Here is a 25,028-nt window from a genome sequence, read left to right on the forward strand (position 1 = left end):
CCAAATCAGCAATGTGATCTGAGTTTTAATGGAGGGGGTATCCCGTCACATGGCCCAGTGGAAATCATTAAATGGAATTGGGGGGGGGGGTTAGTAAAACGTCATTTGCTGTCCATGGACCACATTCTAACACAAAAATATAATATGCAGAGTCTGTAAGAGACTCTGCAAGGTGTCTCTGTAAGATAGAAAAGAAACAGTAACTTATCTGCATTTTATGCTGTAGCTTCACCTGTGTGGTGGTGTTAATTAATTGCTAAAAGAGGGTGGGAGCATGGGGGTTTGGGGATAGGTTGTGTCAGAAAAGTCAAGATGGCAGCTGTGACCACATCTCAAAGCTCGACAAAGGTGAAACACTTGGTTTTTCATGGCCTCGTTATTGAAATGTTTTGCCATTATCTACTCTGGGGATATTTCCAACTCCAGCCCTTGGATCTTCTTGTGAATCTCCCTTCCGAGGACTTGTCAGGTCTGACTCTGCTTAGCTTTAAAAGATCAGCAAAGACCAACTACATGCCATGTACCCAGATTTGGGGGGGGGACCCTAGATGCTAATTTAAATTAAGGGTAATTTTTTAAAAAGAAAGCCGTATAAGCATGCTGTCCCAATTCAGAGGCCAGTTTTAAAAATTAATGGGATGCCAGAGATGGCACTCTTCACCCACGCTGAATCCGCCTGCTGTGGCATGGCTCACGAGAGGGTCCTTTGGTCTCCCAAACCTGGCACAAGTCTTGCATTTCCCCAATCAACCTTTCTGCGTTTGGAAAAAGGTGGGAATGGCCCTGGCCCAAACCTGCAAAAATGTGGGTAAACCACACGTGAATTCTGAGTTGGCACCCCACTAATTCCATTCCATATCTATCATCTCCTAGCTGGGCCTGGCCCAGATTTTGCACCACCAGCCCCACTGGTCAAGTAACGACACGGAAAAGTATTTGCTCCAACCCTAACTCCTCCGTTGTGCATTAAACGTTCGCTGGCACAGATTCGGAAGCCAATTCAATTGTCTCCATATTTTAAGTTGGGAGAGAACGGCGTGGTGGACATCATGGCCTTCTCACGCAGATGCCAGTTAGAAAGATGCTGCAGGATCCCTGCCACGTTGCCCAAAGGCCGTAGGTTGGCTGAAACGAAGGGAATGGTTCACAACATCTCTGCAGTGTAGCCCTCATCTTGGGTGCAAAGGGTGGGTGACTGTCATGAGTAAGGATGGCGAGCAGGGGGCTCCCATCCAGACTGTCAAGCGCATGCATAGCACTGATGAATTGTTCAGCCATTCAAAGAGACAGATCGGGACCGCCTTAACCCTTGGGGGTTATATGTCTGGGTTTTCCCACGCTTCTTCAGTTTGTTAGGATTCCTGTTAAGTACTAGCAATAAATATTAGAGACCAGTTCCTTGTCTCAGTGTGTTTCCTGGTTGTTAGGACATCAATCCTAACAAACTCCTACTCCCATCGAAAGAGGGAGGAACAAGCAATTAAGGAGATACGTTTAGAAATGTCTTCAGAAAACCAAGAAATGCTGCTCGCCATCCTTACTCATGACAGTGACTGTGGGTGGGTTTTTTTGGTTTGCAATCTCTCCCCCCCTCCGCCCCCACAATTCCCAAGCTTGGGCAGGGCTTACGGGTCTCCCACTTTCTCATGCCAGCGCCTGGCACCGTTGCCCCCAGCTATCTTGTCAGAAGCTACAGCAGGCCTGCAAAACCTGGAGGTTTGTAAAGGTGGATCTAAAAGTCACGATGAAGAAGAAACATTAAAGGGGAAGGGGATTTAGGATGTATTATTTTGATTGCTACGATTACTTAGTGAAGCCTGAAGGTCCCTTCTGGCCTGAGTGTTGCTGGGCCCAAAAAGAGGGGAGGGAGATGATCGGAAAGGGAAGCATTTAGTGGAGTCCCGCGGCATCCCTGGCTGAAAAGAAGAGAAGGGGACCTCAGGGCTCCTGACTTTGGGCAGCACCGTTCGCATCATCCCATGCACAAGCCTGGTGCAGAACTGCGATCGCGAGTTAAGCGGAGCCTCCTTGAAAGTTAGGAAAAACCCAATTTTCCACCCTTGGGGGGATTCATGTAAAAAAGGGGTGCGGCTTCAACAGCACAGTTTTGTTTGTAAAATCAGGTTGGATTTGCTTAATGACCGGATCGCTTAGTGACCGAAATTCTGCTCCCGGTTGTGGTTGTTAAGCGAGGACTGCCTGTACTCTAGAAAGCTCAGCACCATCAGATTTGGTGAGTACTTGGATCAGAGACCACCAGAAAATCGCCCGGCTGAATGCTAGACTAGGAAGTTGAGAAAACAGCCCCGAAGAAGTCAACAGGGACGCGTCTCATGGCGGCAGGCCCCAAGCTCAGCTGAAGAATGCATTTACCTTTTTTATTTCAGACAACCCAGCGTGGGCTGGATAGCAATGCAACAAGCAGCAGAAGGTGGTCTACCTTGTTAGGGATGACAGTGGGTGTCCGCAGGGGGTGGTCAAAAAAGTCAAAAGAGTGGCGATGCACGTAAAAATCAGGCTGACCTTTGACTGCACTGTTGCAGCTGCCATCTTGACTTTTTTGGCCATATCCTGCAGATAGGGAGCAAATCCAGGCCTACAAGCGAAATGGGAAGTGGAATCTGACCTCTCAGAAGGTGGTGGAGCTGGGGAAGGATTGGAGTGAAGCAGGGCCATACTTAAAACGGAAAAAACAAGGACAAAACTCTTATCTCCTGTCTCTCAGTCCTTCTCTCCAGGGAAATCAGGTTTGGCTAGTTTATTTCAGGCCCGTTCCCTTTTTTTACAACGCAGCCCTGTGTGTTTATTTTCAAAGCCAGCTCTCTTGGTCCGCCATGGTTTTCTGCCCGATAGGTACAAGATAAATTAAAATAACACCATTCTCCTACTAGAGATGAAAAAGACACAGTTTTTATTCTGACTATTCAACAAAAGCACATCTGCAATAAAAACAAGCTAGTTTCTCTTCAAATCCTTGGAATCTCCTTTTTTTGAAGATTTTGAGCGTGCTTTTTTTTTCAAATCATCTTCAATTTCCAAAGGAAATTCACTTATGTGTGAGTTCACGCAGGGGAGGCAAATCCTTTTGGAATAGAAAAGACTACAGTCCTGAAAAGAAGCAGAAAAGGGGAAATCGATCAATGAATCGGACTAACGAACCTTCATTCCAACGGAGGTGTCTTTAGCCTTGACCCAACATCGTTCTTTGATGACACTTCGTGTAGCGCGGTCAGCAGTACAACTTTGGGCAAGTTATAACCCCATGTGGAATTGTTGGTTGGTGCCCACATCTTCTTAACAACCACTATCCGCTCCCAAAGACAGCAGACTGGGGCAGAGAGCTGATCTGGGATCTTCCATCCAACGCAAAACATTCCTTTACCTCTCTCTAGTCAGCAATGGAAGAAATGGCCTAAACTGGTGTTTCAAACTTGACAACTTTTAGGATGGGTGGACTTCAACTCCCAGAATTCCCCAGCCAGCATGCTGGCTGGGGAATTCTGGGAGTTGAAGCCCACCCATCTTAGAAGTTGTCAAGTTTGAAAAACACTGGCCTAAACTGTGGGAAAGACTCCAGTCCTCCAGAATGACTTCAAGCTTATCTGGAATCATGGTCATATCAGGCAATCTTGAAACCTTCAGAACACAGGAGAGCTGATACCAGCCCTGCTTTGGTGAATCAACAGAAAAATTCCAGGAAGGGTACTTCATCAATGCCCCTTCATAGTTTTAGTCCAGGATAAATATGATTTGCAAAAATCTGGATGGGTGCTCCAAGGGGGAGCCGTAAAGCCAGCCAGCCCTATCTGTGGAGGCTCTGAAGGTCTGTGAAATGATGGTGCTATCAAGGCAGCTAGCCCTCTGATTGAGAAAGGGAAAGGCAGGGTGAAGCAAGAGATGGGTACATGGGCCCTTCACAAGACATGGATTGCCAAGGTCACCTCTGGTGGGGTTTCACGTACATCACAGCTGAGCTGGCACTAAATCAGCTTAACTGTTGAACGCAGACAATCAAGCGAGATCACACAGGCCTAGATTCAGGAGCAGCGCAAAGGCCACATGGAGAAATGTCCTGGGACTTTTTTGATAGACAGCCCTTCTCAAAATCTGTATGCACAGCTCAAAAAGTTTGGGTTGGGCATAGCTCTCCCAACTTTAGTTGATTTTACCCAACATTTTAGCCCCCCAAATCCTGGGCTCCTGGGAATCTCAGTATAAATTGGTCGCAAGACAAAATGGACTTGGTGATTTAGGAAGATCCCCACCTTCACTCAGCCCTTTTACACAAAGTCTCTGACTAGTCTTACCATTATTCTGTTGCCATAGGCCTAGAGCATGTGGGGTCTGTTCCAGATGCAAGCCACAACCAGTTGTTGTGACATTTCCCTGAATAAATTTAGTTTCTTTAGCATGCCTCATTTCAGAAAGGGGGGATGAGGAAAGAAGTGGTTCATGAATCATGCTTCTGACCACACCCTGGCACAGAATATGTGGATGAATGGAAGCTAGGATGAAAAATGCTTGCACAACTTGGGAAAAATCACTCCTTTTTACAGCCTCAAAGCAGGACGCAGCTTCCGGCTGTTTCCGATCACATCTGATGCAAGCAGATGGTTCCTAGCCAAACAACTCACAGATCTGCTCGGCAAGAGACTCAAAGGCAGGGTTCAGAATGAAGAGACCACCCCAGGAGGAGCTTGGCATTTTCGGATGTGGCTTGCTATGCTGTGTCCATGGTGAGAATGAAAGTCCTTGGTCGTTCTTATTTCTTTCAGAGGAATCAGCAGGGCAGAAGATCAAAGAGTTCTCCATGCCTCCACAATCTGACACTTTCAGGAACTCAGGACAAGCAAAGTACTTTAAAATGCATCTCTGTCCACCCACCCATCTATCCTTGTTCTACATGGCCTAAACACTCTTCCATCAGGATGGTTTAAAATGAAGGGAGGAAGTGTATAATTCCAACCACTCTGAATTTCTCCCCCAGGCTCCGGTGTGCCTTCCTTTCAGTCAGTATCATCTGAAGAAGCAACTGGATTTTTCGGTGGGACAACTGGATTTTTCGGTGGGGGGAGACACCAAAGGGCCCGGCAACTGAGCCAGACCGTTCAGCCCAGCCAAGGCCGTCTCCTGTGCCTGGCCAGCCCAAGTTGAGGCAAGCCTTGCGTGGTGAGTGGCTGGAATGGAGGGTGTGTGCGCACGTGTGTGTGTGTGTGTGATCATTTAGTTATGCTCCAGAGCCAGACATTACATTCTGTATCTTGGGCTAATTCACAGTGTAATGTTTGCTTCTATAATAAGCTTGGCTGGTCCTCAGTTCTTCACTAAGGCTTCATCAGTAGTTTATTCATTTCAATCAATGTTTTTCAAACTTGGCAACTTTAAGATGTGTGGACTTCGGCTCCCAGAATTCCCCAGCCAGCCACAGCCAGTGGGGAAGGGTTAAAAAAAGCTTCAAATGTCTGCACTGCAAAAAATCTGTTGGAGGATTGACGTACTGTAATCTGGGGACAACAAATAACTCTAGGGAGCAGCACAATTGTCCCTGGTCTGAAAGGTCCCTCTCCAAGTGGTCAGCACACTCTATCTGGGCTGCAACAATCCATGTGGCCACTAGGGGGCACCAAAGCATTTTTTTCTGGATGTCTTTTCCTGCCCTCTACTGGTTGTCTGGAGCTTTGAAGCATTATCTAGTAGCATAAGAACAATTAACGAAGCAGGATAGCTGAAACCTACTTTGACCCTGATGACAAATGTCTGCTCATTTAAAAATACCTGAGCCCCTGAGCCGATACTATGGAATGACATTTTGGAAGACAAGAAAAGCTGGCTGTCTTTCCCAGTCCTGCTGTCAGTAGATCACAGATGAAGACACAGACCTCAGTGATATAAATGCAGCAGGATCGCATGACACTTACCGGGTCAACACACACCCGCTTGTGACACAGACTGCACTGCGCTCCAAGGATAAGGAATCTGCCCTTCTCCGAGGTGAACGGGTCTTTCGTAACATAGCAATCTTCCAGGAGGCTGAGAAAGGAGAGCTGCAGGTTTGAACAACACAAACGCTTCCCAGCTGCATCTCAGGCTCCAAGCACACCCTCCCAGCTCTGAGATCAGCAGCTTCCCATCTTGCACAGAGGCAGCGGCAGCTGATGTGCCCAGAAACTCTGCGTAGGATACAACTGCCCCTTTCGCACGACCATCTCCTCTTTCTGCAATGCACCCACTCTCTGAACAAAAAGCTCTTGATTCCCTGGTGTCTAGAGCAGTGCTTTTCCATCTTGGCAACTCTAAGATGTGTGGATTTCAACCCCCTAGAATTCTAGGGGTTGAAGTCCACAAATGTGGGCTGGGGAATTCTGGGAGTTGAAGTCCATGAATGCTGGCTGGGGAATTCTGGGAGTTGAAGTCCACACATCTTAAAGTTGCCAAGTTTGGAAAACCTGTTTTAGGGGATCTGAACAGGCCAATGGAGCCTCAGGGCACTGCGTTTGCTCCATAAAGCCTTCTACATCCCCTAATATGACTCCGTGCAGACATGACCAAACTAGCATCTCCTAGGAATGTCAGCCTGAAGGACAAAGCACACAATTTTGTTTTGGACCATACCACATAAAAGTTCCTCCCATGAAAAGGAAGTGATTCTTATACTTTATAACAACACCAATCAGGACTGGCCAGCAAGGGTTCACTCGGTGAGCAGACCCCGATGGTCTCAGCCCAGATGCCCATTCTGAAGTGGGCATTTGCCACATCTGTGCTCCACCTTTTGGGCCACTCATGTTCAAAGGTAGGACATTGATAATGGGGAGTCACCATTTTCAGAAGCAGTAAGAGAAGGAAGTTCTTTTTCCCTGTTCAGTCTAGTGAGGTGCCAGCCCGGAGCGTGAAGGAGGAAAGAAATGGGCAAGAACGATCCAGAAACCATGCCTCTTCTCCACCCCCTCGGCCCCACTGCTGCCCCTCTGGGATCTGGCTTTGCTGCCAGGAGGAGACCTGGAGATCATCTGTACATCTCCTTGAAAGTTTGGGTTCCCTGACTGGGTTCTCCACCATGCGGGTCATGAGCGGTGAAAAAGATGAGCTGGGCCTCCTACTTACGTGACGGAGAAGGCATTTGGAGGCTGCTGTCCGTAGTAGCTGTAGGGTGCAGTTAATCCACACAGCTCACATTCAAAGGTGCTTTCCTTCGGTTCCATCTGGACACTATTATGGGGTGGAAAAAGTGGGAGAACAGGAATGTTCATCTCTTCATCTTCTTGTGCCAGGGAGTCTGGCAAAGCATACAGACCCCTTCTCAGAAAAGCATATTTAAAGGCATCAGAATAAATAAATAAATACAGAGCTATAGACTGTATTACAAAGGAAACCAATTATGCTCAAATATAGTTATCAAAATATATTTAAAAACGTAATAGAGTAATATATGTGCTTCTTTATGGATCCATCAAATCAGTAAAAAGACAATATCCTTTTTTTTAGGGAATAACAACAGTGAGATTTGTAGAAGTTAACAGACCTTTTTGGAGTCTAGAGGCCATTGATTACTTTGCTGACTCTGTCCATCATTGGATGAAAAGCTAAATTTCAGATTGAGGTTAGTGAAAGTAAAGTTGAATTTTTCCCCATCCAGGTTCAGAGACCCTCTGAAATCCATCCACCCCACATTAAGAGCCCTTGCTCTAAAGCACTGTTTCTCAACCTTGGGAACTTGAAGAGGTGTGGACTTCAACTCCCAGAATTCCCCAGCCAGCAACTCCCCAATTCTGGGAGTTGAAGTCCACACCTCTTCAAGTTCCCAAGGTTGAGAAATAATGCTCTAAAGCATCGTAAATAGAAGAAGGGGCAGAAGAGTGGCATTCCCAATGACCTTAATTCCCTCTTGGGGTTCAGGCAAGAATATTCTACACATTGTTCAGCCCAGGGATGCGTACAACACTGTCTTTGTACAGTAGAATGCAGCAACCACCAAGCGCTTCTGAATGGCTGCCCGAAAAGCAACAAGGACTGGTCCAGGACAGCGCCAGTTGAGCTGAAGAAGAAGCTTAACTAGTCACCTCGTAGCACCACCTACTGACTTTGGCCGATCTCACAAAGCTAAGCAGGGTTGGGCTGGGTAACATGGATGGGAGACCACTGAGAAATCCCAGGACTATATGCATCCTGGAAGAAGACAGGCAAATCCCTTCTGCATGCTACCCAAAAAACTTCATGGACGTGGCCATGAAGGTACGAGGGGTCTGGCCCCACACCCGAGACCTGCGTCTTCGTAGAAGAGCCTGGACGAAGGAGGAAGGACCCGGATTTGTGGTTCAAAAGCACCCACAATGTTGATTACAGGAGAAAGTGGAGAGAAACGCCTAGGGATCAAGAAGCATCACTTGCCTCGTTTTTTGAGTTATATTCACCTTAGCTCCAGTAGGGCAGAGGCCTTGAGGAATTTATCATACTCATTTATTCATCCTTAAACCTGAAAGGCAGATGAGCTTTAGGTTCTTATTAAGGCTGACATGTAACGGCTTGACTAAGGCTCCGGCTAAATGGGTAACGTATGAGGTTTGAATGATGGGTTTTTTTAGAATTCCTCTGCATTGAAAAACCTGCAATATCACACCTCTCCCACTGACAAAAGTATTTTGTTTGGAGTTTTCGTTCTTTGACACAGTGGAAAGCCCCCCAGCTTGTGTGGTGGAACAAGATGTACGAGGGCGAAGCTATGCAACCTCCTGTGACATCTCAGCTGGCTTTCCATGAGCAGCTGACCATGTTTGGTGTGGAGGTTAATGAGGTTTTGGAGAGAGGGTGAATTCGTACAACCAACTCAAGAGACCTTGAAGATTATCCAGCGATAACAAGACAACCAGCTGGTGGTCCTTCCTGCCCAGTGGTGGACAAGCAGAAATCCTTGTTTTTCTGGGCATGGAATGCTGTTGTTTCACAAATCAGGTTTATAAGCATGATGCTTCACCCTCAGGATATGTGGGGATCACCCGTACACATCTACAGGATAATGGTTTGGTCTAGTGGTTAAGGTACTGGGCTGGAAACCAGGGGACCATGAGTTCTAGTCCTCCCGCAGTCCCGGAAGCCGGCTGGGTGACTGTGGGCCACCAGTCCCAGTCTCTCAGCCAAACCCACCTCTCAAGGCTGCTGACGAGGGGAACATAGGAGAAGGAGCATTAAGTACACCATCTTGTGTTGCGCAAAATAAAGTTAAGAAATAATAATGCGAAAGTTCAATGCAAAATTAAACGGCGTTTAATGGTCCTATGTCTGAGATGTTCATGAGGATCCACAGAGATCTAAACAAGCCATCTTTAGCTTAAAGCAGTGTTACTCAACCTTGGCAGCTTTAAGACGTGGGGACTTCAACTCCCAGAATTCCCCAGCCAGCATGCTGGCTGGGGAATTCTGGGAGTTGAAGTCCACAAATGCTGGTTAGGGAATTCTGGGAGATGAAGTCCACACCCTGCTTTAAAGAACCACAGAACTAATTTATTCAGGGGAGGAACCTTTCCCTCCAAGGTTCTTCTCCTGAGTAAATTAGTTCTGTGGTTCTTTAAGGGCTCTTTCTCAAGTAATTGGGCTGTGATTAAGGGCAGACAAGCCTCAACAGAAGGTTCAGTCTATGTCAAAGAGGATTTCCACTGACACACCTTTTATTTAATCTCACCAAATTACACTCAATACCAGCACTTGTAGGATTTTCCCCCGCAGGGTGTTCTCTCATAATTATTAAGTGCAACCAGTGGGAATATTAACACCAGGATTTTCTGGATCAGGAGGCAGCAATCTGATCATGCCAGGGGCAAATTTGTCTTGCTAGTTCAGACATTCCACTAACCCTGAGTTATGTGGGTTATCAAAGCACGAAACCGGCAACTAAGAGGCTTATGCATCAGCCGTGCATTGTCCTGTCTCCAGAGATAACTTCACCACACAAAGGTCAGTGTTCTGAGAAGATAAACTGATAATCATGGTTTATCCTTTGCATTTGTGCAAGATCAAACCATGGATTTAGGCTTAAATACAAGCCATGGGATGTTATTGTGCCTAAATTAGGCCCAACCTCCAGCGATGCCCAACAGAATGGGGCCACTAATTAAAGGTAAAGGTAAAGTGAGTGAAAGGCGGACTACTTAGACCACTTAGCAGAGCTGGCTGGGGAATTCTGGGAGTCAAAGTCCACACCTCTTCAAGCCGCCACAGTTGGGAAACACCGCTCTAAACACTCCGGCACATGCAACGCACATAAAACTGGTTTAAGTCTTGATCCCACCATTGTGACTGCCATCTTTTTTGACCATACACTGCAGACACCCTGCATCCTAGATTTGGGATGAGCGGAGGCCATCAGTTTGTTTATTTATGTGTTCCTTTTTCAAATTTTGTCACCGCCCATCTCCCCTGAAGAGGGGGACTTTGGGTGATTTACAATAAAACAAAAACATTAAAACAATAACCATAAATAACATCTATAATATAAATACAATTCCCAGATATAAATATAAATATAAATGTAAAATCCATGTAGAAATTCATGTAGGAGCACTGGCAACAAGTCGGTGCTCCCTAATACTACCCTGGAACTAGCCAGAAGTTATCAAACACTCCTATCTCATTACAGGTCATCCTCGTTTAGCAACCATTTGCAGTTACGACAGTGATGAAAAAGTAGCTTTGTGACCTTTCCTCGCATTTATGACCTTCACAGGTCTGTAAAGCAAAGGAAAGCTGAAGTGAGATCAATAGCACAGTTGCTGTTTCATTTAGCAACTACTTGGCTTAATAACCGAGTTGCCAATTCCAATTGTGGTCACTAAATGAGGGCTACCTGTATATTAATGGATGAGTAATATTCTTGCTCATCTGTGGGCACTGCTGCCATCTAGAGGACAAAACCAGAAGTGCTGAGGGTGCATCAGGCCTTGGCAGAGATCACTGGCAGAGGAGAACCAGCCAAGAAATGCTGGGTCTCAAATGCCAAGGTTGGATGTTTCTAGAGACCGTGCAAATGTTTTAGCTAGACTGCCCCCTGAGATCAGGCTGGCCCCCTCCCTGGAAGCTTTGAGAAAGTTATTAAAAAGGGAGCTTTTCCGAAGAGGCCTTCAGGAACATTCCCTGCACCTCTTCTGCTCCTTCCGATCTTTTCCCCCCTCCTTCGTATTTTGGTTTTGCAATTGGGACTTGTCTTAATTCTGCTGCTGCTTTTATTGTTACCCTGTAACAACCTGCAGGTAATTGTCAGATCAATCAATCAATCAAACTAAAATCTTGACGTGGAAGCAACTCGCCGCTTTCCTGTGCACGTGGATCTCTTTTCCTTTGCAGGTGAGAAGCACAGAAAGGCTGCCAACCTAACCGATAGCTTAACAGGAATCTTATTTCTTAGGCCTTTGCTGCTTTGGATGTGGTATCGCCAACCTTTAATCAGTGATACTTGTTACTTTTTCAGATTTGGAAATCAAATTTACATCCTGCCACAGTCACAAAAACTAGCAAACATAGTTACAGGACCTAAGAGCATCTTAGAAATGCAATTAAATATAATTTTAAAAAGCCCAAACCACGCGTGGCATGAGGACCCAGAAGGCCCCATCACTGAAACGCAGGGTTTCGTGGCAGTGGTCCCCCTGGTACCTTGGACACGGCATGACCACAGGCCCTCCATCACCAGCTCAGCCAACTGCGTTAGGGAGTCAGACTGGCACAAGCAATGCGTTTATCCATCCATGCATGACGGCACAAATATCACATGAATGTATCTTCTCACCACCACAGACTAATCGGAGAAGAAGGACAAGTCTATATTCCCTAAATCTGTGCTTCTCAACCTTCACAACTTTTAAGATGTGTGGACTTCAACTCCCAGGATTCCCCAGCCACCCATGAAGTCCACCCATCTCAAAGGTGCTGAGGGTGAGAAACCCTGGTCTAACTACTCCAGAGAGAGGGGCTTCTCTGAGAAGGGTGTGGCCCTCACCAACATAATCTGGGGAACATCCTTAGCTGTGCTGGAGCAGGACAAGGCCTTCCAATGACCCGAGAGAGGCCAGAGCCTGTCCTCTATGCAATGTTGATTTCAATCACAAGGGGGTGATCAAGGAGTCGTGCCACCATCTTGACTTTTCTGACCACCCCCGATGTCCCTGATCCCAAAGACTAAAAGACACAGCCATTCTATGGGGAAAAGGCCAGGTAACAAAAATAAGTGTTTTGCTTCTTAAAACGGAGCCATCAAAGAGGCACATCTAAAGTTCTGCGAAGGGGAAATTCCACATTGGCAGGGCCACCACTGGCAATGCCCTGCTGGGCTGCTGAGCCCACGCAAAAGCCGTTAGTAAGATCACCGACTGAACGCGGGGTGGGAAACCGTTCCTCCAAGAAGCCGGTGTGGAGGAAGGTAGCTCTGGCCCTGAGAAGGAAGAGGGAAAGGGGAAACGGCGGCTCAGCCTGGGAAAGTTGGAAGTCTGGACAGCCCGGCCTTGACCTTGTGGTCCTCAGAAAGGGGCAGGAAAGGCTTTCAGGATTCTGAATAAAACAGCATTTCTGCATTCCCTGCCGGGTCTGTTTACTGCCCTGGCCTACCTTGAAGGGCTGACAGCCATCCTGAAAGCCATCCCAAAGCGAACCCGGCCTCCAATCCAGTTGCATTTCCAGGTGGTTTCCCATTCAGGCCTAACGAGGTCCAACCCTGCTTAGCGTTTGTGAGCTCAGCCCTCTCTGGAAAAGAGAGAGCCCCCGATTTCTCCCCGAAAGGACCCCCTTCAATGCAACTGCTGTTCTTTTTAAAACAACCCCCACTTTGTGGAGTAATTTGAAATTGCGGCCAGCAACCCCCCCCCCCCCCCCCACGTTCATGCCTAGCCCCATTCACTCCAAGGCAGCAATTCTCTCCCCTCCTCCTCGAGGGTAGATCCCACGGACCCCCGGACGCTTCTTCCTCCGGAGCGCGCAGCGGGCTGCATCGAAGACCGCCGGTTTCTAGCCGCCAGGTGCAACGAAGCCCCGCTGCGCTGCAGGGCGGAAATGCCGGAGGATGGCCCCCCCGGACGCCGAGGCCAGGCAGGTCTACTCCCGAGCAAGCAGGCACAGATCCGCGCCGCCCTGCACTCCCTTAAAGGGAGCCCCCTTCGCCGCCTTTCCCGGGAACGTACCTGGCCGCTTAAGCTCACAGGTGAGACTCGCGCGTAACCCCCGGGGTCTGGGGTGGGGATGGGGGGCTCTCGAGCAGCTGCTTCCTGTTTCCTGGCCACGCCCACAGCGATGACGTTACAAGTTCAGCCCCATTGCCCCACCCACCCTTCAAGGAGCGATGCAGCGCTTTGGGAACGGCGCAACGTCGCGCGGCGCTTGGAGATGCGCGGGGGTGGCTCGGTTGCGCGCTGGAGCTCCCCTTCCGAAACGCGGACGCCCAAGGTACATCCGGCTCAGTTGAACGCGCTTACTGGAAGGAAATCCCGAGAAAATCCATTTTGGCTTCTCCATAAATTCAGGGGATAACGCAAGTCTCTTATATTTGGCTACCCGGCCCAGCCAGGAGCCAGCTGTCCATCTGCTGAGAGCCCGCGGGTGGGCAGAGCTGGACCTGCGGAGGATTCCTCGGATGGCAGACCATCAGGAAATCGCAGGACTGGGCGGGGGGGGGGGCATTGGGAAGTTGGAAAATCATAGGGGAAGCGGGCTGTGGCAAGCTACTTCCCCTGTGCAGGCAAGAAGATTGCAGGAATGCAATCTTCTGAAAGCTTCCGCCTTTTCATAAAATTTCTGCATCGGAAAAGGCACCACCAGACTCCTGATTTTTTCACATGCACACACACTTGCACACTGTGATTATTTATTATTGACTTTTTTGACCATACCTTGCGGACACCCCTAATGGACACTAACCCATTTATTGTGCCAATTCCTATGCCTAATGCAGAACATGGGACAGCAGCTTTGAAGACATGTTAAGGATAAAAACAGAACAGTGGAAAGATTTAAAATATTGTTTAATCTTGAAGGTGATCATTCTTCGGCAGCGAGGTGCTCTCATGGTGTTTATGAAACTCCCTCTGAAACATTTAAAAACCAGCAAACCCTCTTGTGTTAATTTCAGCCCTTGTCTTTAAGTTTCGATTCTAACTCTCTGAGAAAAGGATGCTTGAGACTCTTCGGCCACCGGCCATCGTCGAAAACTTTAATTAATGCTGCACCTTGTTCAGGCAAACTCATTCCTTATCCCCAAAATTAAGGGATAAGAATGAGTTTGCCTGAACAAGATCTCTGAAATAAATAAAATAAATACAGAGAGTTTAAAATAGTTGCATAAAAGTCTTGGTCCTGATCGTGTTTGTTCTACCATAACCAAGCTAATGAAGGAAGACAGGCAAGAAAGTGAAAGAAATCAGATAACGTGGATACATTGCTCATCCTGATTAGCTATAGGTATGCTTGCCAGTAATTAAGAATAATTATTCCACAATATTGTGCGGTAAATAAACCGAGTGGATGCTGAGGGTAATGCCTGAAAAGATGCCGTTAGGAATTCGAGTCATGATTTAAACAGCCCGTTTTTCTTCACCTCTTTGTCCTCGTTTTACCGTAGACTCAAATGACCAGATAAACCATCTTCCGCCCATTTATTTTCCTGGCTTTGAGTCCAAGGTGATGCCTGCTTCTGCGTTCAGGAAGCCCAAAGAGGACTCGATTAAAAAGCTCCGTCTCCGTGGTGGATACAGGCCTGCAGGTTACGAAGTACCAGATTCGGCGGATTTTATTTAACAAAAAATTGACCACCTCCGCTTCATCGGAAGGCTCCTCGTAAACGGGCTGCTTCATGTCCTCGTAAGCCGACATAATCACGGCTTGAAATAAATTGATCAAGACGCAGATCATCACCATCATGAAGGAGGCCAGGAAGAGGCCCCCCAGCACTCTGTTGGACCTGAAAGCCGTGTCTTTGAAGGCCGAAACACAGTAGGAGAAGACCGTCTGGGCCGAGTGCGTCATCATGTTGTAATTCCACTCATACTGGCCAAAGACAAGGTAGCCAAATGCCATGTAGACGAAGAAGTACACCGCCACCACTAAGGCCATAGAGCAGATGCCAGGCAGGGCAGCTAAAATGGACCTCTGGGCCAGGCGCACGTCGTAAAAGAAACGGGAATACCGAAGCGTTTTCAGGATGATCAGAAAGGCTAGAAATCCTAGAGTGATCCGCAAGGTTTTGTCGACGTGAGAAACTTTATGGAACGGGACGAATTCATCCGGGTGGCGTAGATAGAGCTCAATGAGGCTGGAAGCCAGTTTGAACTTGAACGCAAGTTGCAGAAGGAAGAAGAAGCACACAGCCTTTATTCCAAAGTTAATCAAATTGGAAACGTTTTTTAGGTAGTCCAGTCTCTGTTGCTCCACTACACAGAACTCATCAATAATATAGAAGACCAGCATGTAGCCCACTGTTATGAAAACAAACTTCTCCCCTTGGTTCAGCTGCTTGAAAATGGGGAGTTTGTAGGAGTGGATCCACAAGGTTGTGTTAATGGGGCCTAAGTGAGAAATTTCAAAGACAACGGAAATGCTGCAGAACAAGTCTACGTCGGGATTAAACGTGGTCATCTCGACTATCAGCGCCCAGGTATTTTCATCCAGCCAGTTGCTTCCTTCCAAAGACTCCATTCTTTTCATTGATTCGGACAGCGTCTCCTCCGGATAAAAGTTGAAAGCGTATCCTCCTGCTTCGTACGCGTTTCGCTCTCCGTAGGAGCTGTATCTCCAGGGATCCGTGACGGCGTGGTAGGTGAATCCTGTGGAATTGCCGAAACGCTTGGCAATTGATTTATTAACTGGGTTTTCCCAAGACCCGAGGTAGTTCCTGTGATCTTCTTCGTCAACACCGTATCTGTGGAGGCAGTGGCTTTTACTAATCACGAATTTATTTATGAAACTGTGTGGATAGAAGCATTCTTTTTTAGTATTCTTGGCTCTTATCTGCCGCATTTTGGGTAAACCCAGGATTTTGGACCAGGTCTCTGGGAGGAAGGTTGGCTGCAGGTCGTTGTGAATCAACGGCAGAAAGACCTCCGTCAGCCAGAGGTAAATCTCGTCTACTTTGCTGACCTCAGAAAGCCCCTCAGACAATTTCGTGTCCATATCTTGATTGTAGTAAAAACTTGTGGTGTTCTCCATTGAGTAGGCAATGTTCAAGATCAGGAGTAAAAAGACAAAGTGGCATACGACATCCTTTAGGAAAACCAAGGCCTGGTGTCGGATCTTCTCTCTTTTCTTAAAAATGGTGATCTCATCCTCTTCCAAAGGCTGGTACTGCTTGGTGCCCCGCATCCTCACCAGATCATAGTGCAGTTCCCGCATGTCATCGGCGTTCATACTTACATCATCCAGCTTAATCTCTAGGAAAGTTTCTTTGCTTGACCACGGAATGCTTTCACAGGAGCTGGGGTGCATCAATTTTAGGGCAGAAAAGAAGAGGATGTTCAGCGTTTGAAGGAAGAACACGCTCACAAGGAGCGAGATGGCAGAGGCTGCTAGCCATTCTAAAGACGTTTCGTAGTCCTGAGAGGGGCTGTACAATATGATGAAAAACGAGGATGCTGTAGAGATGACCAAGACCAGCATCCATGAAGCATACCTATTCCACCAGGATATGATCTGTGGTCTCTTGAAGAAAAGCATGCTGGGAATACTGAGGGGCCTCGTTTGGTGTGCTGCCTCCTTCTCCGTATAATTATTGCTAAAATTGATGTTGGCATGGCCGCCTTGCGAGGCCTCCTCCTCTGCTGAAATCACATTGGCATCCCCCTCCGGAATGGTGCAATTGTGACGGATTTTTGCTCTCTGCCGCCACCTAAACTTTTTCTGTTCTAGTGTTTGGGGACCAGAGGCGCCGGAGAAGCTGCCATCTGGGAAACGGGGCTGTGGGGATTTTGAAGCCGTTTCTAGAAGGTAACATTTCTGCAAACGTTCTTTCCAGTTCCTCATATTTCCGGCCATTGAAGCAGAACATTCTTTTTGCTCAGCTTCAGTGACCTTCTGGACAGGAGGCTCCTTCTGGGAATATTTGAACAAAGCTGTCACGATCATCTGCAAAGGGACCGAAATGAAAGCACTCTGAATACCAATTATTACAAGCCTCAGGTACTGCACTTGCCCCGAAAACATCTGCTGGTCCACATCAGCCTTGAAGAACATCATGTTGATCAGCAGGATGCAGAAGACAATTGCCAAGCAACAAGACAGTCTCTGAAGCCTGTTGAAAGGACCAGCGCACACGCGGGCAAAAATGGAGAACCATAAGTGGTTGTCTGCCAGGTCTTTGGCAAAGCTGATCAGAAAGAAATCCACTTTGTTTAAAGAGGCCATTGGCTGAACCACGACAAACGCCCTCTCGATTAGGCCATCGTCTTTATCCAGAGCAAACCATTTTCGGCATATGAACATCCAAGACTGCTTGGTGTACACGTTCTCCACTCTGACTCTGCTCAGGAACCAGTTAGGGGAAGAACCTGCATTATCGTGCCAAGCTTGAAAGCAATAAATATCTCCCAGGTCATTCTTAGTAGTCAGGAGAAAGGTATTGATGGCCCCACGGAGAAAAAGCACATGTTCAGGGTGGCTCAAGCGATGGACATCGCTGACCGCTTCGTCCCCTGTCAGTTGGATGAAAATGTTGGCTGTTGTTCCTGCCCCGTAGCGGCTGCCGGTATAGATGGTGACCAAGTAGCAAATCTTATCAAAGGGGTCATTATCAGGCAAGACGATAACATGGGCTTTGCTTTCCACATCAGCCTTATCTTTTCTCATTGCCCAAATAGCCAACATGATATAGGTGAGAAAAATGAAAAGTACAGTCAATATTGTCACTGGATTTTTCAGGATTTGGGCAAACTGGATCTTTCTCATCTCTACTGGATCAGGATAGACGGTCACCTTCCCAGCCAAAAATGTGATGTCCCCTGAGGAGGTTCTTCCCGTTGGTGGGTCAGCAGTCCTCGAAGTGCGTGTTTTGCCTGCACAGACACAGTGTAGCTTCCGCCAGGAAGTCTGAGGTCCGAGATGACACTTATCTTCTCTCCAAAGTGTTTGGACGTCATCCAGATACAAGCAGTCAGCTGTAAACAGAGTGAGGCCAAGTTGCTGTGGGTCATGGTCTTCTAGAAAGTGGTCAAATTGGAAAACAATGGAGATGTTTTGTTTTTTGGCTCTGCTGCCTTGGAATATGGATTTGAGTAATGTCTGAGAAAGGCAAAAAACATAAGGAGTCTGAAATACACAATCATCACCTGTGGAATTCTTAGTCTTTGATGTCACTGGCTTAGTATGGGAAACATTAAAAATAGCTATAGGAGGACGACTAAGCTTGAGACCCACGTATATGAACACTTGGAAAGTGAGCTTTAGTTTCGTCACTATCTGGATTAAGATGTCTTTGGAGTTCCTACAGACTTCAAAGCTAAATCCTCCAGATGCTTCAGGGAAGGCTTGGCTGCGTTCCACCATCATCTCAAATACAACTGTCTTCTCCTCATTTCTGGTCAGGATCATTTCAGCCACATCGGGCACAATTCCAATCACGTCACCGTTAGATTTAGTTCCTGCCATCTTGAACCCAGCCACCCTTGTGCTAATGTCGTCTGAAGATGGCAACCAGGAAAAGGGGCTCTTCTCAAAGTCATAAAGCACAGTAGAAATCACTGCATCTCCGGGCAACTGGTCGTATTCCGCCTGGTTCATTTTGGGATGGAAACAGTTCTGGCAGTCTCTTCTCGTGGCAAAAGTGTCAGAAGTATTGTGCTTTTCCTCTTTCCTTAATGAGATGGTCCAGTCGTCAGTTTCTATGGTGGTTTCATTTTCTCCTGGGACTTTGCCTTGTAAGAGGAGGTCTGCTAAAATTTCCATGACGGAGATAGTTTCCTCAGCCACGTTTCGGTGGCTGTGTGGATTTTTTAACAGAGAAGCTTTCAGGACGTTGGACAACCCAGCAAGAATAGCAGTTCCGAGAACATCTATTTCCTTAGATCCCCCATTTTCTTTGGTATGCCTTCTCAACCCATGAACCACTTCCCTGAGCTTTCGGACTGCAAGCAGCTGTGATTTCCTATTGACTTCCCTGATTTCTTGTGTTATCTGCAGAATACTTGAGATCATTTGATTTGCCTCCATTCCGTTTGTTATTGGGATTCCAGCAGAATGGCTCAAAAGAGTTTCACGCAGTTCTGTCTTAGAGGAATGAAGTCTTGGAAGCACTTCTAGATCATTTAAAGCAGAAGCCACCAGGTTGACAAAATAACCTGCCCTTAAGTAATTTCCACTGTGGAGAAAGTGTGTTATTGGCGCTGATCTTCCACTGGTCAAACTATGCAGTTCCTTTAGCACAGCCCCTGGATCCTTGTCTTTCAAAGGGCTGTGCACTGTTGTTGGTAAAGTTATCTGGGAATAAGCACCAAGTGCATCATATACTTCGACATACACGGTCAAAAGATACTGCTTAGAGGGTGTGCCAACAGGTAAAAAGGAGGGTGGACTTTTGGGCTGATCCCCAAAGTAGAAAATGGTGCCCAAGGTACTGTCTTCTCTAACAGGTGTTTTCATTGCATCTAATGCCACCTTGACCTTGTAGGTGAGAGGCAAATTTTTATCTGCAAAACCGCTACAGTGAACAGTGAATTTTGTTAGAAAAGCGATTCCTGTGGGAGGTTTAAGGCTACACGTTCCAGGTGCCGGAGGTAAATTTACAACAAACAAGTAGTCGTAGAGCGATGACTCATATCCTTCCAGGCTTACTTCTAATGTGAGTCTATAGGAGGGCTCTGCCATATGCATCAAACTCAGTGGTTTCATACAGAGGCATGGATTCGTTCTCCCGGTTGACGTTTTCGAAGCCCAGTCGAACCGGAGCTCAGAGGAGCTTCCTGAAAAAAGTGACCAGAGGTACTGAGGCCTATTAAAGCTCCTGCAATTTAGGCATTTGCCAGAGAGGCAAAATCTTTCTGTTGGCATCACTGACCTTCCACAGTTTTCAATACACGTGATGTTCAGCGCCAGCCGAGCACCAGCCTGCACATGTACCCTTTGTTCAACCTGGGCATGTCTCCTTCCTTTACGAACCACCAGAAGAAAATAGTACATGGTGTTTTCTTGAAGGGTTCTGGGTGGAACTGTCTGCACTGGATCTGAAGAAGTTGTCCATTTCAAATCTGCCTGATCGGGACGACACTTCCCTGTCTTGCTCAAGGTCATGGAAATGTAGTCTGCTTTTTGTCGGGAGCAGTACCAAGTGAAGGTGAGGCCTTCGAAGGGTTGGGGGGCATCAGGATCAGAAGAAGCGGAGCCGTCCAGAATCCACTGCTCAGAAAAGCCAACTGTCTGCAAATCACCTCCAGCGATGACCGCTAGAAGTCTGCTGGGCCTAATCCTGACAAACACTGAATCGGAGTCTTCTGCTTTCTCTAAAGTGTCCCTTGTGGTTAATGTTATGGTCAAATTGAATAAATATAAGCCTTCACCCAGGCTAGCAGCAGGAATTTTTAAGATTAAGAGATCTTTTCTCCCAACTCCAGGTGGGTCCAAAGGTTTTGACCAGTCTGGACCAGTCTTCAGATCTGGAACTTTATAGATTTTCCAGGTAATATGTGTTGGCCTCGGTTCCAGACAATTCACCTCGGTATCAGCTGAAAGAGTAAAAGAGGCCTTTTCACTATAATTTAAAACAGGATTAGTATGATTAGATTCCTGGATTTTTACTCTTTTAAGGATACAAAATCTTTGAAGGCAATCAACGGTAGACTTCAGGACCTTTGAGATGTAAGCACTGACCGTGGTTTTTAAAATAATAAGAATTTGGCCAATTCGTGTGCAGTTGACTTCTGCTACAAAGCCTGCATATAAAGCGGGGTCAAAAGGAAGGTCAGAGTGAGGTATAAAATGGGCAGCACTTTCGACACGGTCCCTATAACTGTACGTGTCATTCCACAGAAGGCCTTCCTTCTCTGTGTCAAAACATTGTAGGCTGAAGGTCCACTTATGCTGCAGTAGCGGGTGCTGCAGAGGAATAAACCAAGCAACGTAGACTGCGCTTGGCACAAACGAAGGGCCACTGTTGAAAATGTGAATTTCTATGTCTTTCTCTGGATAAGGCTTCAAAGAGACTCCTTTTCTGTTAAGATACAGATGGATGCTGAACCTGTACCAGCACCCGTGGACAAATTCAAGGGTGATCAGATAAGAGAGACTCTGCTGTTGGTAAAAAAGGTAGTGAATGCTGGAAGGGGTGCGCATGTCATTAAAAGAGCCTTTGAGAACATAGGAGAACCCCTCTGTGGGGCTGAAAAAATAGGCACCTGCCTTGATTTTCTGTGTGTTGAGAGTAACATAAACCAGGGGCTGATTCCTGAACCTTAGACCTAAAATGGGACCTGAGAAATCTAATGCCCCACTCAAATCTCCAGATTCTGCCTCTTCAAGAACCAAAGAGAGACTAGCCACAACTTTGCTCCTAGAAGGCGGTGGGGTAGAAGCAACAGAGTAGTTGTTCCGTAAAGCATATGGATTGTATATGGTAGACCAGATCCGTCTGCTGTGAGCATCCACCAGGCTGTAGGTCTTTCGCTGGGAGTTGGCCGAGGAGATGTTCCAGAAGAGACTGATAGTCCCATGAGGGATTCTGAGTAATTTGGAATGGGCACTGAAAAGATGCAATATGATGGGTTCCACCTGCACATCCAGACCAAGCCTGACCAATGGACCTTGCTTGACATGGAGGGAAGGAATGCATAATCCTTGGTGGGTGTAGTGCACAATCAGACCATACCTGAAATAGGAGGAGCACCTGTGGGGCAGCCGACCCCGATGATAGTGGTTACATGGTGGAGAACTTGGACGATGGCTGATGGGAAGGAAAATGGCTGTAGGGCCACCCCATCTATACCTGGAATGATGGCACCATCTTGTTTTAGCAAAGCATGCACAGCAGCCTAGCTGCACTGGTTTCCAGTCATGACTGGGGAGTGTAGGTGGCCAAAGCAAGAAGGGCTGAACGCCTTGGCAAAACAACTTAATTCTCAGATGTTGGTGAAGACAGGTAGGCCCTCTGCAGGAACAGGAGACACACTGGATTGTGATTTGGGTGGCGTTTGAAGGAGGACGGATGTTACCTTCAGCAAAGACAGGTCCCAGCGCCATCTGTCCTGACCACAGAAGCACGTTATGTACAAAAGTGGATCTCCAGACCCAACAACGCTGTAGAGAAGGCCCATCTCTCAGTTGCTTCCAAGCTCTTGAAAGAAGCCCTACAGCTCTGAAAGAACCATGCTCACTGTTAGCGTCCCATGAAAACGAGGTCTGGGGTTTGTCTTCTTCCTGCCAATAGATGTGGTTTGGTTGGTCAGAGGTCACCAAGGGTGGGGGCAGGCATAAAGAAAGGGGCATGGTTACTGCCCATGGGAAGCAAACCCTGAACAGGAAGAGGAAATGCATCTGGCGAGGTTGGGATCAACAGCCTTAACTGCTGTAGGTGGAATGACGGTGTGAATTCTAGAACTTGACACCTCACTGGGCAACCTCTGTTGGAGTTCTGTTAGGTTGTAATTCTGGCCACCCCTTGATTATGTTGCTCTAAGTCAGTGTTGCTCAACCTTGGCCGCTTTAAGATGTTTGGACTTCAACTCCCAGAATTCAGAATGGCTGGCTGGGGAATTCTGGGAATTGAAGCCCATACATCTTAAAGTGGCCAAGGTTGAGCAACACTGCTAAGTGGCAGGAATTCCCCAGGACCTGGGACAGAGTTTTTTCCCCAGCACATCGAGAAACAGGTGCAGTCTTAAACTAAGGATGTATTATTGCTTAATATCATCACCATCAGCCAACTGTGTTTTCTGTCAGTGAGCTACATATCAATGGTATTTTAAGATTTTTTTTTCAAATTGTATTTTTTAAATATCCCGTCACATTAAACCATGTTTAAATCAGGTAATGCAAGTATTTGTTCCCAAGAAAAATCAATTTAGATCACTTATGAGCTGTTCAAATCCATTTAGATCACTTATGAGCTGTTCAAATCCATTTAGATCACTTATGAGCTGTTCAAATCCATTTAGATCACTTATGAGCTGTTCAAATCAATTTAGATCACTTATGAGCTGTTCAAATCAATTTAGATCACTTATGAGCTGACATTAGTGGTTCAGAAAGATCCACATGAGCAAGTGTTCAGAGAAGTGAAAAAACGGGGGCTTCAAAGGTTTCACTCACCACTCACATGCAGATGGTACAATAATCTTTTCCCACCGTCTGGCTCCATCTCAGTTGCTCTTAACAAGTTCATGACCAACAACTTTTCTACTGTTGGGAACTTGGTACTGAATACATTAAAAATACTATGATGGGCTGCAATTATGCCGTATGATTTCTGAAAGCCCATTCAGAGTACCCAACTGTAGCTGTTGCCCTGTGGATTCATCCATCGCTTATGGAAAAAGGGTGTTCTAGAGGCTTTGACACTTCCAACACATCAGCATTTGGGTGGAACAAATAGGATTCAAAAGTTGTAAAGTAAAAAAAATATATAGCCATTTGTACACATGCTATAATCAATGTATATTATATTTCTTGATTGACGGTTTACTAATACTATTCTTATTGAGCCAAGGAGCTTTGACCTCTCCTAAGTAGAAACTGATCTTTTTCCCATAAATTTTTCCCATAAAACTTGAAAGTTTTAAATACATCTTTAGATATATTTTACTGTAAATTAATTCACAGACCTTTGCGTCTGGATATATTAATCATTCTTCTCTATGGATCAACAAGAAATTATATTTATTTCAAATTCTTCCAGCAGAGACTCTTATCTATGGATGCTAAAACCAAGGATGGTCTTTCTTCTAATTCTGAACCCATTTTTTTGCCTTGTACTTACAAGCTAATTCTCCTCCTCCTCCTCCTCCCATTAATGCCATGTCATTCCTTGCAAGGTCGTTGTCTGCTGGAGTTCCCCTCAGTCTGGGATGTAAGGCTTTCAGTGCTGTTAAGAAAGCTTTTGCAGGATCTCTGGGTTTGTATGCATAATATCACAGGGCTGAGTGGGAAGGATTAGCCCAGTGTTTCTCAACCTTGGCCACTTTAAGATGGGTGGACTTCAAGTTCCAGAATTCTGGGAGTTGAAGTCCACCCCTCTTAAACTTACTATTCCAAACTGAATAGTGACGTTGAAATCAAATCAAATTGGGAACTTTCAAGAAAAGTGTAAAAAGAACAGGCATTGTTAATATCAATCAAAGATTCATTGAATAAAACTATAGAATTTATTCAGATAAACAGGGAAGTTTTAACATAGCAATGCTTGCTGGTGGCTGATTAGAAAAGGGACTTACACATCACTGCGTTTCAAATATCACATAACTATTAAGCTCAAAAAAGTGGCAATACTAGGAAACTCCTAAGATAAAAAGCTAACGATAAAGTAAGGAAAGATATGGAACCAGGAAAGACAGGAGGAAAGAGTTCAGGTCTTCAGTAAGGAAGTATGCCAGCTGCTATAAACAACTATAAACCTAATCCCAGTAAAGATATACACATTTGGGGGTGTCTGTAGGAGAGGGAGTCAAAAACATCAAGAGGGAGGCTGCGTCCACACAACTGAAGCCACACTCCTCTTTTATGCGTGAAGCACGTGAAAAAGGGCCAGGCTTCAATCAGGTAGTCACAGCCACCATCTTGATTTTCTTGACCCCCTGCCCCCCTCCCATGCAGACACCCCTGCGAGCATTTCCATTTCTGGTCTCTGGGCATCAAATGTGTCTGCCCATTCTACCATGCATCATCTTGTAGTGACTTGGTTCTCTGTGGTGGCTGAGATTTATGTGGACAACTTCCCACCGTTGAGCTGACATTCCAACAAGGGTACCAAATGGATTGGCCACTGTGCAGCCTTCAGTGATCAACAGTGGACTTAGGTTTTCTCACTTCTTTGTTTTAAACCTTCTTGTGTTTGTATCTGCTTGGCACAAAGCGACTGGACGAGTTGG

At 46.4% G+C, this 25,028-nt stretch overlaps 2 protein-coding genes across 2 annotated transcripts in view; both read right to left on the reverse strand.

The window, feature by feature from the left end:
• Positions 1–2,888: 2,888 nt before the first annotated feature.
• Positions 2,889–25,028, reverse strand: part of CDPF1 (cysteine rich DPF motif domain containing 1) — a 271,203-nt gene continuing 249,063 nt past the window's right edge. The window contains exons 2-4 of the mRNA XM_063308354.1: positions 7,105–7,258; positions 5,919–6,030; positions 2,889–3,108 (exon numbers count right to left, since the gene is read on the reverse strand). Of these exons, the coding sequence (XP_063164424.1) occupies positions 2,956–3,108; positions 5,919–6,030; positions 7,105–7,250 (411 nt within the window). The 5' untranslated portion in view covers positions 7,251–7,258 and the 3' untranslated portion in view covers positions 2,889–2,955. The remainder of the gene's footprint in view (positions 3,109–5,918; positions 6,031–7,104; positions 7,259–25,028) is intronic.
• PKDREJ (polycystin family receptor for egg jelly) lies at positions 14,596–22,185 on the reverse strand. Its single transcript, XM_063308703.1, has 3 exons — positions 22,158–22,185; positions 20,003–20,675; positions 14,596–19,528 (listed from the first exon to the last, which is right to left on the reverse strand). The coding sequence occupies exons 1-3, from the start codon at positions 22,183–22,185 to the stop codon at positions 14,596–14,598; spliced, it is 5,634 nt and encodes a 1,877-aa protein (XP_063164773.1).

The sequence above is a fragment of the Candoia aspera genome, chromosome 7 (genome assembly GCF_035149785.1).
Source record: "Candoia aspera isolate rCanAsp1 chromosome 7, rCanAsp1.hap2, whole genome shotgun sequence".
In the NCBI taxonomy this organism is placed as follows: Eukaryota; Metazoa; Chordata; class Lepidosauria; order Squamata; family Boidae; genus Candoia; species Candoia aspera.

Coding starts and splice junctions, on each gene's coding strand:
- PKDREJ (XM_063308703.1), bottom strand. CDS start 22,185: ATGGCGCTGGGACCTGTCTTTGCTGAAG. Junction 20,676..22,157: donor GGGACCTGTCTTTGCTGAAG/GTAACATCCGTC, acceptor TTACTCTTTCAG/CTGATACCGAGGTGAATTGT. Junction 19,529..20,002: donor AACTGTGGAAGGTCAGTGAT/GCCAACAGAAAG, acceptor TCAGCCCAAAAG/TCCACCCTCCTTTTTACCTG.